The sequence below is a fragment of the Pseudomyrmex gracilis genome, unplaced genomic scaffold (assembly GCF_002006095.1).
Source record: "Pseudomyrmex gracilis isolate BER0280 unplaced genomic scaffold, ASM200609v1 scaffold_26, whole genome shotgun sequence".
In the NCBI taxonomy this organism is placed as follows: domain Eukaryota; kingdom Metazoa; phylum Arthropoda; class Insecta; order Hymenoptera; family Formicidae; genus Pseudomyrmex; species Pseudomyrmex gracilis.
Window position 1 is genome coordinate 716,686 of NW_018020610.1, and position 13,026 is coordinate 729,711.

A 13,026-nucleotide genomic window follows, 5' to 3' on the forward strand; every position below is an offset into this window, starting at 1 on the left:
AAATATGTATAATAAATTTCGAATATAATCGTATATTAAGCACATTTACATTTTAATATTGAAGTTAATACAAAAAAATTTATTTCTAAACTTTTTATTTTTATAAATTTTTATTTTCTTTTTCTGTTTTGAGCAAAATTTCTACATAGATTATAATAAGTATAATATTTAAAAGTTGTAAAGTTTTTAAAGGTACTTTTATATTTAATTGAAACAAAAGTCTGAAGAATTATATTTACTTCTGAAAATATAGGATATATCCGCTCAGACTAAGACGTTCGCCGTAGTTGTCTAATGACAACTATAATATAATTTGCTCGACAAAAACTGTTGCTGCGATCTGCCATCAGACATTATCCGTCGGCTCTGAATGATATGTTTGCTATGATCTACTAGTGAGTATACGCGCTCGGCAATTCTCATATCTGATTTTCCACAACATAATAATAATATACAATTTAAAATAATTGAAGTCTATAGAATTGGACGCAGAGTCAAACAATTAATAACTAAGTTCAATCATATGTTGCGCAATCACTCAATAGTTTACGACCGAACAGAAAGTACTAGCTACAATGTTATTTTTAAATAAGTACCGGTATACGGAGTACTTAGCTGCGTTGCGTTCAGTATATTTTAAAAATTAAAAAGCTTTTATGAAGGTAAATTATAAAAAGTGGAAGACTTTATTTATTTCTTTCTTTCTTACAATTAATAATATTTAAGAAATAATAAAAACAGGAAAGTAAACATAGAAAAAGCAAGTGAGTTTTTATATTTATTTCATTTTATTATTGAAGTCTTATAAAATTTACTTGATATAATAAAAGAGTAGGTTTTATATTACATTTACAAGATTACCTTTCTTTATCGTTTATTGGTCTTTATTACAGGAAAAAGATTACAATTTATGTACGCAAGGCAGTCTTTTAAAAACTTTGTTGGTGCTTTCAGGATAGCTACTGCCTGTGTAAAAATGTTTGAAATTGTTACATGATTTTTTTGCTTTTACATCAAGATATTCAAAAAGCGAAGTTATTTCCATCGTGATCGATTGTGAAAAATTGCATATTGGCATATTAAAATGGTATTCATGAAGAAACGTAGACTACGGCAGCTTTCGCAGGCAGAGATATCTTCTTCGAGTCAACCAGCGTTCTACGAAATATAAAAAATAAACAATTTATTACGTCATCAATTTCTCTTGTTGCTAGCAAACAAAATTTCTTTGAGTACTTTAGAAAGATAAGATTTTAAAAACGTACCCTGCTTTCACACCGGAATCCAAGCTGGCAACTTTCACCGTAAGTAGAGCTGGAAGTCCTTTATTTGATAAATCTACGATTTGGTCCTCGTCGTCCTTGAAATTGATTAGAAGCAGCACGAAGCGCGAAGCAGAGTTTCGAATGATACCGAGAACATTGTCATTATTCGTTGTAATCGATCGGTAGCTTCCTTCCCTAAGAGCTGGTTCCGTTCTATGCAACTGAGTCAAAGTCGTGTAGATCTTGTAGTGCGACTCGCTGGCCGCCTTTTCGTTTGCCAAATTCAATTCCTTNTAATTTTTATTCACCGGCAGCCACGTCGAGTTGGCCGTGCTGAAACCTGCAGTAAAGAACAAGGGCGATCGATAATGACGATCGATTTNAAAATGTCAGCAGAAATATATATTAATCACGTATTTCTTATTTTTATATTAGAAATATATTATAAGTGTTTTCATAAAAAATCAAATAAGAAAAATCTCGTACCTGCGTTTTTTGTCGCGTCCCATTGGAACGGCGTGCGTTCGGGATCGCGAGATACAGTCGCGTACGAAGCTTTGCCGGCGATACACGCCTGAGGATCTTGCGTGTTTTCCCAGGTAATGTCTCTCTTGTCTACCATGCCGATTTCGTCACCGTTGTACGTCACCGCCATGCCTGGCAAGATCATGGACAACATGGTCATCTGATCCGATCTGCCAGGATAACGAGAAGCCACGCGCGGATTGTCGTGATTTCCTAACTAGAAGAGTCATAAGTAAAAACTATTTAATTGCAATACATTAATTATATATTGTTGCATAATAAGTACTTTTGTGTGACGTATTTCATTTTTTTGATTATACAAATCGTTACTGAAGTACTTTCTGTCTGAATACGTACCACCCAATTAGCGACTTCGCCAACCGGCAATGAATTCATCCAGAGATCTATTTCGTGCTTGTAGTCTAACGCAGACGAGTGGCTAGTTACATTTATGATAAATTCGAAATTGAAGGGCAGAACACCATACTCATAAAACTTCATGGTGTTGTCGAAACTGGCATACGCCTCCATCACTAGCAACTGAAAACAGAATATTTACATGCTTACGTTGCGCGGAAGAGACAATTTGACTAGAAAACAAAACGAAATAAACTGTTCAAAGTGTAAGTTTAGCACCTTCTGATCCTGATCGTGTTCGGCAGAATACTGATCCAAGTATTGTCGCCACGTTCTGTACAATTCGTAAGTAAGAGGCTGATTTTCAGTGTGAATGTGGTTCAGATATGCGTAATTGCTGGGTGTAACGCCCGGCGCGTAGGATCTAGGGTCGTCTCTCAATTCTGAGTCTTCATAAAGGAATATGGCGGAATCGACGCGAAATCCGTCGATACCCAAGTCCAACCAGAATTTCAAGACATTCTATGATCAAATACAAGAAAAGATTGACACACATGTAAAAAGCTGGGAATTATTTTAATTATCAGTAACAGGATATGAAGGTTGTAGAAATATTCTCATTGCTTACTATTAATTCTTTCCTCACGTCAGGATTGTAGTAATTCAAGTCAGGCTGCCTATATTCGAATGCATGAAAATACCATTGTTTCAGTGACGCGACGTATTTCCACGCGGAACCACCGAACACACTGAGCCAATTGTTGGGTGGCGTAATGCCGTCGTTGTTTTTACCATTTGCCCACACGTAATAGTTCTTGTACTTCTTGTCACCTTGAAGAGCCTTTTGGAACCAGATGTGTTTGTCGGATGTGTGATTCGGCACAAGATCCAGGACCACCTGCAAAATTAAATATTAAAAAAGAAAAAGAAATAATTGACAGCGATGTAATTTGTTTTTTTAAATATATTGAGAAATTACTAAATAATATCATACTTTTAGACCAAGTTCCTTAGCACGCGCCAAAAGTGCCTTGAAGTCGTTTAGAGTACCGTAAATTGGATCGATTGCGGTGAAGTTGGAGATGTCGTATCCGAAGTCGACCATGGGACTTGTGTATATAGGTGATAGCCAGATCGCATCGATACCACTTTCCACGAAATACGGCAATTTGGATGTTATTCCTGGCAACACACGAAAAAATAAAATTTTATAGATTGACATTTTTGTACTATGTAAGTTTTTCTTACGATGTATGTAAGAAAAAGACTCACCCGGTAAATCGCCTACGCCATCGGCGTTCGTATCGAGCAAGCTTCTGGGATAAACCTGATAGAAAACTGTATTGTTCCACCAGGCCTTGTTGTGAATTGCGGCAAGAGAACCGCTCACAAGGAGCAAAAGTGCGCACAACGTGAACGACAACATAATGCGGTTTGCATTTGCATAGATTCAAAGGTGTTTATATACAGAAAATTAATTGTTATCGCACGATACTTGCATCTTAATCAAGTGTAATAAACATTATGTTATCTTAATACTACGAAAAACGGAAGCAAACAACAAAGGTGTCGTGGAAATGAAATGAAAAATTGAGCTGACTTATGACAAATAGATGAAAAACAGCTGAAGCAAAGTTTGAAGTAACGATAATGTGCGCACGTAGTATTTTTTGTATTATAATATTATTTATATTATATTTATTTATATTATAATATTATTTTTCAGTGTAAATCCGGTTAAGAGATCTCTCTGAAAGAAATTAATCCACGATCCTGAGATCTATGAAAATTTTTCTCATTGACGGCATATTAAATTGATAACGTTTCGATAAAAAAATCATTACAGTTCTTTGTACAGATATAAAGTGTTTTTATTTTGACAATGTACAACTAACAATGTCTGCGTAAAAAAAATAAGTTTCTTCTCTTTAAAGAAAATAAGTTTCTAGGGATTGTGCTTGACGTAGTTTGCGTTGTTATCGTGAAATAATTATTTTTCGCATGTGGAAGTGTGTTATACGTGAGTTTCAAGTAAACAATCTAACGGATTTCTGCGATTATGCGGAATAATAAATTAAGACTTAGTCAACTCGCGACATACGATTTGCCTCAGTTAATTAGCGTGTAGTGTCATTTGTAATGTTAAAGTCAGTATAAGCAAAACAATAATTATAATATATAAAACTACAATAATTATATAAGATATTTTATTATGTAACAGAGAAAAAAAGAAAATCTCATTATGAGATTCTCTCATTATAATAGCAAAATTATTAGAATGTACATTTATTTTTTGACAATTGGTCATGTCGTATAAACTTGAGATATGTAAGTAAATTATATTACATAATATAAATATATTAAGAAATATATTCTTATATACACAATATATGTATACATTAATACTTTAAATGCTGCTGTAATTTACGTGACGAGAGTTAAATTATATATTCTTCAATAACGTACAGATTACGAAATGAGAACGAGAGCAGCTTTGGCAGGCAGATTCACTGCTTGCGTTTTTACAGTCGTTCTGAAATAAATATTTTTGTTATCATTGTTCCAGAATTAATTAACGTTACGAATTGCAACATATGTATAACGTCAGTCTTTTATATATTAAATTAGAAAATATTTTTGTTCTTACCCAGCTTTGACCGGAGAACCGATAGTGGCAACTCTAACCGTGAGTATGGACGGAAGTCCCTCGCCTGACAAATTGACCACTTGTGCGACTTTATCGTCGAAATTCATGAGGAGTATTACACTGTCCACACCGTAACGTCGAATCACCGTCAAGACTTTGTTGTTATTTTGTACCAAAGTTTTAAGCGTGCCACGTTGAAGCGCCAGTCTAGTTCGACGGAGTGTGGTTAAAGAAGTGTAGATTTTATAGTGCGATTCCTTGGCCGCCTTTTGATTTGCCAAGTTGAGTGTCTTGTAATTTTCATGCACCGGAAGCCACGTGCGATTGCCTTTATTAAAACCTTGGAAAATGAGAATAAAAAAAAAAAACTTGAAGTGATCAGGCTGCTCTTCAAACCCTGATGAAGTGAGCTGTAATGTTCACGAAACGTCGGTATAAAAATGACACTAACGCGGTTCAAACCCGAAAAAACATCTTTGTATGTTAATACTACACACCGCGAAAGCATCAAATATCAACTTGAAGTGAATTGATTATTTCTTACAGTATAAGTTAATTCATTATTTCTTGCGTTATGGGATAAGTTACCAGCGTTTATCGTGCCGTCCCACTGGAACGGTGTGCGATTAGGATCGCGCGATTGACTCTGATATTTGTCTTTGCCCGCGTTGCAAGCCTGAGGATCTTTCGTGTCCTCCCAGGATATGTCTCGTTTGTCCAGCATGCCGATTTCTTCGCCATTGTACGTGACCGCAACGCCAGGCAGTATCATTTCCAGCATCGTCATCTGATCTCCTCTTCCAGGATAACGAGACGCAGTTCGGCTGCGATCGTGATTTCCCATCTAGAAGATTATTGTCTCTCATTATCGATGTACACAATAATATCTCGTTATCTCATTTCATATCCGTTGTACATATATGACATAACGTGTCATTTGAATGCGAAAATGTTGTTTTTTTGCAAATTTTAGAATCTTTATTATATAATCTAATTGCGAAATCACGGAATCAAAAGATAAAAAATATACGTGACTAGTGAAAATGCCTTTAAAGATCTAAGCTATCGATCATCAAGATAAGTGCAATGACTGTAGATTTCGAGAGAGTTTTATCTAAGTCGTGTGATCGCTCTTGTTAAGTAAGTTTATTTATCAATAAGGCCAGTACAAGCTAAAATACTGGATGTTTATGTACAAAAACGTGATTTATTTAAATATTGCAGTCAAACGTTTCGATCGATACGATCTTCGTATCTTTTTCATTGAAACACGGTATCAGTTCTTCAAATATTCTCTACATTTGATGTGCAACCTATCATCTATATAATTGTCACTGAAAAAGATCCGATACAAGGATCGAAACGTTTGACTGCAATGTTTAAATAAACGTTAATTATGAATTTTTTAATTAACATATAAATGTGATTCTGCTTACCACCCAATTCGGGCTTCCATCGCTGGGTGTGTTAGCCATCCAGTCATCGATGATGCGTTTGAATTCCGTTGGCTTGGAGTTGTTGTTCACGTCGGTAATGAATTTGAAGTTGAAAGGCACTTGAGCACCAAATTTGTAATATTTCGTGGTGTTCGCCAAATTAGTGTAAGCCTCGGTCATCATTACCTGAGTTAAAGCACATTCGTCAAACGTATATCGTTTTGTTTCTCGATATCGTTAACTAAATAAAAAATTTTACAATGCACGTCGAAGAAAAATACAATGTACTTACTTTTTCGTCCTCATTGTGATAATCTGCATAATCATCCAGGACTTTTCGCCAGCTCGCAACCATATCGTACGTGCGCTGATCATCTTTCGTGTAAATGTGATCTAAATACGTGTAATCTCGTTCGGTGGCTCCTGGCGCGTAGCTTCTCGGTTCGTCCGGGAAGTTCGAATTTTCGAACAAGTGCGGAATGGCGTCCACGCGGAATCCGTCGATGCCTTTTCGCAGCCAGTACTTGATTACGTCCTGAAAAAAAAAAAAGTTAGATGAACCACCACTGTCGTTCAAGACGTTCATTTTTGTTACGATTCAGTCTTTGGTAATAAAAAAAAAATATTACGCACCTCCATTTCGTCTCTCACTTCAGGATTGCTGTAATTCAAGTCCGGTTGTCTGTAATCAAACTGATGGAAGTAACACTGATTGCGAACGGAATTGCTGCAATTCCAAGCTGAACCGCTGAACACGCTGATCCAGTTGTTGGGCGGTAATCTGTTATTATTTTTGCCGTTTTTCCATACGTAATAATCCTTGTACTTGCCCTCGCCGACGAGACTTTTTTGGAACCACTCGTGCTTGTCGGAAGTATGATTCGGGACCAGATCCAGAATCACCTTTGAAATATTCAGAGTGCGTTTTACATTTTCTTGAAGACAAAACAGAGGAAACAGACCGAAAGAGAAGAAAGAATATCTCTAGGAGTTTATTTTTTTTTTTTTTTTACCTTCACACCGAGTTTCTTCGCTTTAGCGATTAACTCTTCGAGATCTTGCATCGTGCCGAATCTTTTGTCGACGTCCTTAAAGTCCGATATGTCGTATCCGAAATCGACCATCGGGCTCGCGTAAATCGGCGACAGCCAGATTCCGCCTATTCCCGAGTCCACGAAATGTTGTAATTTCGAAGTTATTCCTAGTTGGGACAAAATATGAAAGAGAGAAGTATTGTAAAAACCGAAGTGTTTGTACAATACGCGAGGATTTTTCACACACCTGCAATTTTATCTCACGAACAAAAGAAAAGTCTATAGAAAAATGCCATTCTTCAGATACTCACCTTTCAAGTCGCCTACGCCATCGTTATCTGAATCCATGAAACTTCGCGGATAAACCTGATAGAACACGGTGTTTTTCCACCATCCTTTGTTCTTGATTACAGCGAATGTGTTGCTCGCAAGAAGCAGAACAATCCACGCACACGTCGCTCGCGACATGTTGGTGACTGATAATGTATATCGTAAGTTTAGATTACTTATATAGAAGATGCGTTATAAAAATGCACGATAAACTATCTTACAATACTGTCTGAAATTTGAAAAATCAGCGATATAAATCTGAGAATGCAATTTTTTATCGAGATAAGTGTTATTGATCAAAGAGATTGCGAAAACATTTATCTCCAACGTGTGTGTGTGTGTGTATGTGTGTGTTTGAAAAGAATTCATGTTATTGTAATTTGCGATTAAACATAAGTGCTCCGTGAATTTCATAGATTTATAATTGATTCTATCTCACGGTCGGAAAAACCGATTTATTTATCGATTCAGTTTACATATTCAGCTTCGTGTGTTTTGATAAGAAAATGTTAAAAAAGTAAATTTGTTCGAAGAGAATGTTTCAAAATAAAAAATTGTTTAAATAAATTTGTTTTGAAAAAAAATTGTATTTTTTCTTGATTCTTTTCCTTTTAACGAAGACAAGAAAAAAAAGAGCGAATTCTGCATTTACAATAAATCCAGAAAAATAGATTTTTTGCAAACAATAAGCAGAAAGCGCTGAACTCTGTTTAACGTGGCCAATATCAAGATCGCGAACTTTCGATGTGGTTACGATGCTTGCTATTCAAAATTCCCCCGTCGTGTTTGTCGGTACATTTCAGTATAAGCCTTCGTACATGTGAGTCGTGACTATTCACACTAGACACACAATTACAGGTAAAAAGCTTCTTTCTTTTTGTTCTCATGTATTTTATAATTTTTATTATATAGTTTTTTCGATACATATGTTGCAAATTTATTTTTTTTTTTTTAATATATATAGCTAACATTCACATAATATATATACAAGAGACTAGCACACATAAGAAATTAAATGTTAAATGTGTACAATTAAACTCTGAAATTGAATTGTGCTCGCTTTAAAAAAAAGAGAAAATATTTTCTAAAGAAGCGATAATTTCCGAGAGTGATTTTCCAAGTGGTAAAGATACGATAGAGATACGATAGTGATATAAAGTAAATGTTTGATTTTAATAGTGTGTGATTCCCCGAATATTTCGATTTAATTTGTGAATTCTGCTGATCTCTTTACATGTAACAAAAACGTGTTCAATAAAAAGTTTAAAAAAGTGTACTACTACTGCATAAAGATAATTTTTCTTTGAGTTTTAAGAACTGCGCGGATGGAATTGTAGGAAAAATATTGTTGACCTTGTGGACTGTATTATCTTCAATACTAGGTAGCTAATCTATGCGCTGATAATGAGAAAGCGAGAAAGAGATATGAAGAGAATATTTATTTACGTATTGTTTTTCATAACAATATTATGTGTTTTCAAGTGCAATATTAAATATTGTGTATGTTAAATTTCTTCCGAAAGTATAATACCCCTTTAAAAGCATCTGACAAATACTGCTTGCAGATATTATTACATAAAGCGAGAAGTTATTCACAGACTAGGCACAGCGTATTGTTCAACTTCTGTCTATTTTATATTTTATGTATGTATTTCATAATTTTACACTGTGCTAAATCCTAGACAATAAGTCTACTTCTGACAAAGTTTCGAAACCGTACTGAGGTTTACGACATGATCCTAATCTCTAGTTGCGTCAAGTTTCCAGATGAGCAAGTTCTTCTTGGTGAAGCTGCTCGCCGCGCTGTGTCTTGTAGATTATGTTGGACTGTTTATCGCGGTTGCAACTTCGTCGACATCAAACGATGACGATTATACGAATAACGTGCGATATAACAAAGAAAAACGAAAAAGACCTCACATTGTGATCATCCTCGCGGATGATATGGTGAGTAACTGCGCGGTGTATTTTCGTCTACACCTTTCAAAAAATTTACATCAAATGTGTTCTATATACAATATGTTTTTACATTTATATACAAACGTGTATAGAGAGTACAATATATACATTTTATATTTTATAATATAGATTTAATATATAAAATAACATATATAAAATATACGCCCACATACATTATTTTTATATCTCGTTTATATTATTTTATTATAATACAATAATTTTTTTTCTCTTTTCAACAATATCTGTTTATTTGTAACAATAAACTTGCGCAAACTGAAAGACGCAGAAAAAGTAGGCGGTCAAGCATCAAAGATCAAAGACATTTCGTTCTCGTCACATTTGTACGCGTGTCATGTTTTCAGGGTTGGAACGACGTAAGCTTTCATGGATCGAATCAGATTTTGACACCGAATATTGACGCGCTCGCGTACAACGGAGTCATTCTGAATCGTCATTACGTGTTACCGCTGGGCACGCAGAGCAGATCGTCTTTAATGACCGGAAAGTACGCGTTTCATTTGGGCATGCAACACGACGTTATTCATCCGTCGGAGCCACGTGGTCTTCCGTTGAGTGAAAAATTATTGCCACAGGTATGCTCAAAGTCCGTCTCAGCTGTTGCGCAATGCAAAATAACAAAAATCGTGAAAATTTTTACAACATCAAATTAACACACTTGTCTTAAAATCGAGATATCAGATCTGATATTTTGTTACAGTATTTGAAAGAAGTCGGTTACAAGACGCACATAGTAGGCAAGTGGCACTTGGGTTCGCACAAGAAGGAGTACACTCCGACCTTTCGCGGTTTCGACACGCATTTCGGCTGCTGGAACGGTTTTCAGGACTATTATAGCCACGTTGCGACAGAGTCAGTAAGTTAATTAACTCGTTTGCCGCGGCAAGATCTAATGCAGAGCGCGCCTGACGGACGGCGCGAAACTTTTCGGGCGCAAATTATAAAAGTTCCGTGTAAAATGTGTAAAAGTTGTGCGATATCGGTTGAGTGTCTACAGGCGCCTGCAGTATATTCTGAACGAACTTTCAAAGCGCTTGTAGCAATAATGAAAAAGTTAAAAAAAAAATCTGATAAATAAAAAAGAACAAAAATCTTGTACGAAGTTTAGACAAGATTTCTTACAAAAATTTATTGTCTTTGTGGCCAAAATAATATTTGAGTAATAAAAGCGGTAAACAGTGATTTTAATCTTCTCAAAGTGATTTTTTGACCACATCGAAAAATCAATTTCTGTAAGAAAAGAGCGAACAATAAATAAAAAAACCATCTTAGGTCGCGGAAATTGGCGAAGAAAGATTTGCACGCGGATTCGATATGAGACGAAACATGTCGGTCGCGTGGGACACGGCGGGCAAATATTCGACGGATCTCTTCACCGAGGAAGCTGTGCGGATAATCGACGCTCACAATCCGAACGATCCAATGTTCTTGTATTTGTCTCATCTTGCCCCGCACAGCGGAAACGGATTGTTGCAAGCTCCCGAGGAAGAAATCGCCAAGTTTTCGTACATCAAGAATCCAGAGAGAAAAATTTACGCAAGTGTGATATATTTTCAAATACAAATTTGAGATACGCCTCTCTCGGCGAGAGAGAAAAAAAAATAATGACTCACATCAAACGCACACTCTTTTTCGCTGCGATATTTTTAATAACATAACAATTCGCTGTACAATATATTTCAAATACATTCAAAGTGTCGCATTGTTTCTCGTTCGCACAGCTATGGTTTCTAAATTGGATCAGAGCGTTGGCGAGGTCATGGAAGCTCTGAAAAATCGTCGAATGTTGGAAAATAGTATCGTTCTCTTTATGTCCGATAACGGAGCACCGACTGACGGTATCTGGCAAAATTACGGCAGTAATTATCCTCTTCGTGGTGTGAGTGTATACAATTGACACGACAGTTTAATTGTTTAAAAAATACATATGACTCTTGTAATACCAGGTAATTCGATTAAAATTTTCAGATAAAGGCGTCTCCTTGGGAAGGTGGTGTGCGAGGGGTGGCCGCAATTTGGAGTCCTTTGATACAAGAACGCGAACGAGTCTCGAACACCTTGATGTTTGTAAGTGATTGGCTGCCCACTTTGTTGTTTGTTGCCGGTTAGTGAGTAAAGTAACTTTCTCTTTATCTCTGATGTAAAAACATTGTTACAAAGATAGTTAACTCCTGAAAAAAAAAGAGAATAACCGATAAAAATTTATTTTTACATAGGCGTGAGCGAGGAAAACATTTCTGTCGATGGCTTCAACATGTGGCCAGAATTGAGTATGAAATTGAATACGTTTACAAGAAGGTACGTGCCCTTAATCATTGACGACATTGAAGGATACGAGGTCATTTTTTATCACAACTGGAAGTTCGTAAACGGTACGAGCAAGTCGTCACGTTTCACCTGGTTGGGTGATTCCGGTCGGTCGCTTGACGAATCTCGTCCGCGGTACGTTCCCGAGAGAGTATTGGAGAGCAAAGCTGGAGCTGCCATCACCTCGGTGCGAACAAATCGACGATTATCAAAAATCAGAAAGAAGCGCGTCGATCGAATTGATAAACTGACACCGGCGAAGATTCTGCAATTAAGAAAAGAAGCGGAAATCCATTGCAACGTGACGGAAAAGGAAAGGGTGAGATAGGAAATTTGTTAACTTATTAGACTTCGGGCGAAATGCATTTTTCTTATTTTTCTTGATCGAAATAAATTATAGAGTTTGCATAATGTTTTTTAGGTTCCGTGCAATTTCTCGGCATCACCATGTATCTTTGATGTAAACAGAGATCCTTGCGAGATGAGAAACGAAGCATTACACCTTGGCATGGTAAATATAATAAAAGTACTGATGCAAAAGCACTTGAAACATTACAGATCGAGTGTAGTGCCACCTAATAACAAACCTCGTGACGCCCGAGCGAATCCAACGCATTGGAACAACACTTGGAGTTGTTGGAACGATCCACCGTTCTTGGTTCTTTGCAAAACACGCGGTAGTAACCGATCCGCAGTCTTGTCATTCGTGTTGGCATCCCTCGTCTTAATCGTCACCGGGATAACGATATTTATACTCTTTCGCTCTTTAAAGTTATGTCTGCACGAAAATTCTCGCGTAGAAGAAAGCTACGTGTTGTACGAGCTGAACTCAAAAATGGTACATTTTAACGAAATTAGTACAATCAATACAATCGAAAAGGCGCTCAAAACTCTGATGTGACAAATCTTGAAGATCTCATGACGATTTATGAGCGTGTTAGATGGAGCACCTAGAAAAAATATACGATCTAGTACAAATTTTACATGTGCGCGTGTTATTACAATACATCACGTTAGAAAGAATTTCTGCTCAAGTAAGCGTATTTATTACTTTTTTCCTATTACACGATAATATGCGATTTTTAAGTTTTCTTCTTTTTATATTTTACAGTTTTGTTTTTATGCGCTATTTATTTAAAATCTTAATG

At 36.2% G+C, this 13,026-nt stretch overlaps 3 protein-coding genes and 1 long non-coding RNA gene across 7 annotated transcripts; 1 reads left to right on the plus strand and 3 right to left on the minus strand.

Moving 5' to 3' along the window:
- Positions 1-857: 857 nt before the first annotated feature.
- Positions 858-3,597, minus strand: LOC109852228 (maltase 1-like). The gene is made up of 8 exons (XM_020423193.1): positions 3,420-3,597; positions 3,142-3,329; positions 2,776-3,045; positions 2,427-2,669; positions 2,148-2,330; positions 1,752-2,007; positions 1,266-1,605; positions 858-1,158 (listed from the first exon to the last, which is right to left on the minus strand). Exons 1-8 carry the CDS (start codon positions 3,571-3,573, stop codon positions 1,092-1,094), a joined length of 1,701 nt encoding a protein of 566 aa, XP_020278782.1. The 5' UTR covers positions 3,574-3,597; the 3' UTR covers positions 858-1,091.
- Positions 3,598-4,417: 820 nt separating this feature from the next.
- Positions 4,418-7,759, minus strand: LOC109852227 (maltase 1-like). Its single transcript, XM_020423192.1, has 8 exons — positions 7,576-7,759; positions 7,244-7,431; positions 6,864-7,133; positions 6,523-6,765; positions 6,231-6,416; positions 5,383-5,638; positions 4,795-5,134; positions 4,418-4,680 (listed from the first exon to the last, which is right to left on the minus strand). The coding sequence occupies exons 1-8, from the start codon at positions 7,730-7,732 to the stop codon at positions 4,617-4,619; spliced, it is 1,704 nt and encodes a 567-aa protein (XP_020278781.1). The 5' UTR covers positions 7,733-7,759; the 3' UTR covers positions 4,418-4,616.
- A 643-nt stretch (positions 7,760-8,402) lies between these two features.
- LOC109852204 (arylsulfatase B-like) lies at positions 8,403-12,994 on the plus strand. 3 transcript variants are annotated; one of them, XM_020423148.1, is made up of 9 exons: positions 8,403-8,452; positions 9,355-9,541; positions 9,916-10,146; positions 10,272-10,427; positions 10,844-11,111; positions 11,293-11,450; positions 11,540-11,675; positions 11,788-12,197; positions 12,300-12,994. In XM_020423148.1, the coding sequence occupies exons 2-9, from the start codon at positions 9,362-9,364 to the stop codon at positions 12,777-12,779; spliced, it is 2,019 nt and encodes a 672-aa protein (XP_020278737.1). In that variant the 5' UTR covers positions 8,403-8,452; positions 9,355-9,361; the 3' UTR covers positions 12,780-12,994. The 3 variants fall into 3 exon arrangements, with proteins under 3 accessions (XP_020278737.1, XP_020278736.1, XP_020278735.1); XM_020423147.1 differs by lacking the exon at positions 8,403-8,452 and adding an exon at positions 9,132-9,238; XM_020423146.1 differs by lacking the exon at positions 8,403-8,452 and having other exon boundaries at positions 9,132-9,541.
- Positions 12,053-12,554, minus strand: LOC109852213. 2 transcript variants are annotated; one of them, XR_002249978.1, is made up of 3 exons: positions 12,466-12,554; positions 12,220-12,351; positions 12,053-12,143 (listed from the first exon to the last, which is right to left on the minus strand). It is a non-coding gene; the product is annotated as an uncharacterized LOC109852213 (long non-coding RNA). The 2 variants fall into 2 exon arrangements; XR_002249979.1 differs by having other exon boundaries at positions 12,220-12,380; positions 12,466-12,544.
- Positions 12,995-13,026: the final 32 nt, after the last annotated feature.

Coding starts and splice junctions, on each gene's coding strand:
- LOC109852227 (XM_020423192.1), bottom strand. CDS start 7,732: ATGTCGCGAGCGACGTGTGCGTGGATTGTTCTGCTTCTTGCGAGCAAC. Junction 6,766..6,863: donor AAGTGAGAGACGAAATGGAG/GTGCGTAATATT, acceptor TTTTTTTTTCAG/GACGTAATCAAGTACTGGCT. Junction 5,135..5,382: donor GGACGGCACGATAAACGCTG/GTAACTTATCCC, acceptor TCATTTTCCAAG/GTTTTAATAAAGGCAATCGC.
- LOC109852204 (XM_020423148.1), top strand. CDS start 9,362: ATGAGCAAGTTCTTCTTGGTGAAGCTGCTCGCCGCGCTGTGTCTTGTA. Junction 10,147..10,271: donor GTGAAAAATTATTGCCACAG/GTATGCTCAAAG, acceptor ATTTTGTTACAG/TATTTGAAAGAAGTCGGTTA. Junction 12,198..12,299: donor ACGTGACGGAAAAGGAAAGG/GTGAGATAGGAA, acceptor AATGTTTTTTAG/GTTCCGTGCAATTTCTCGGC.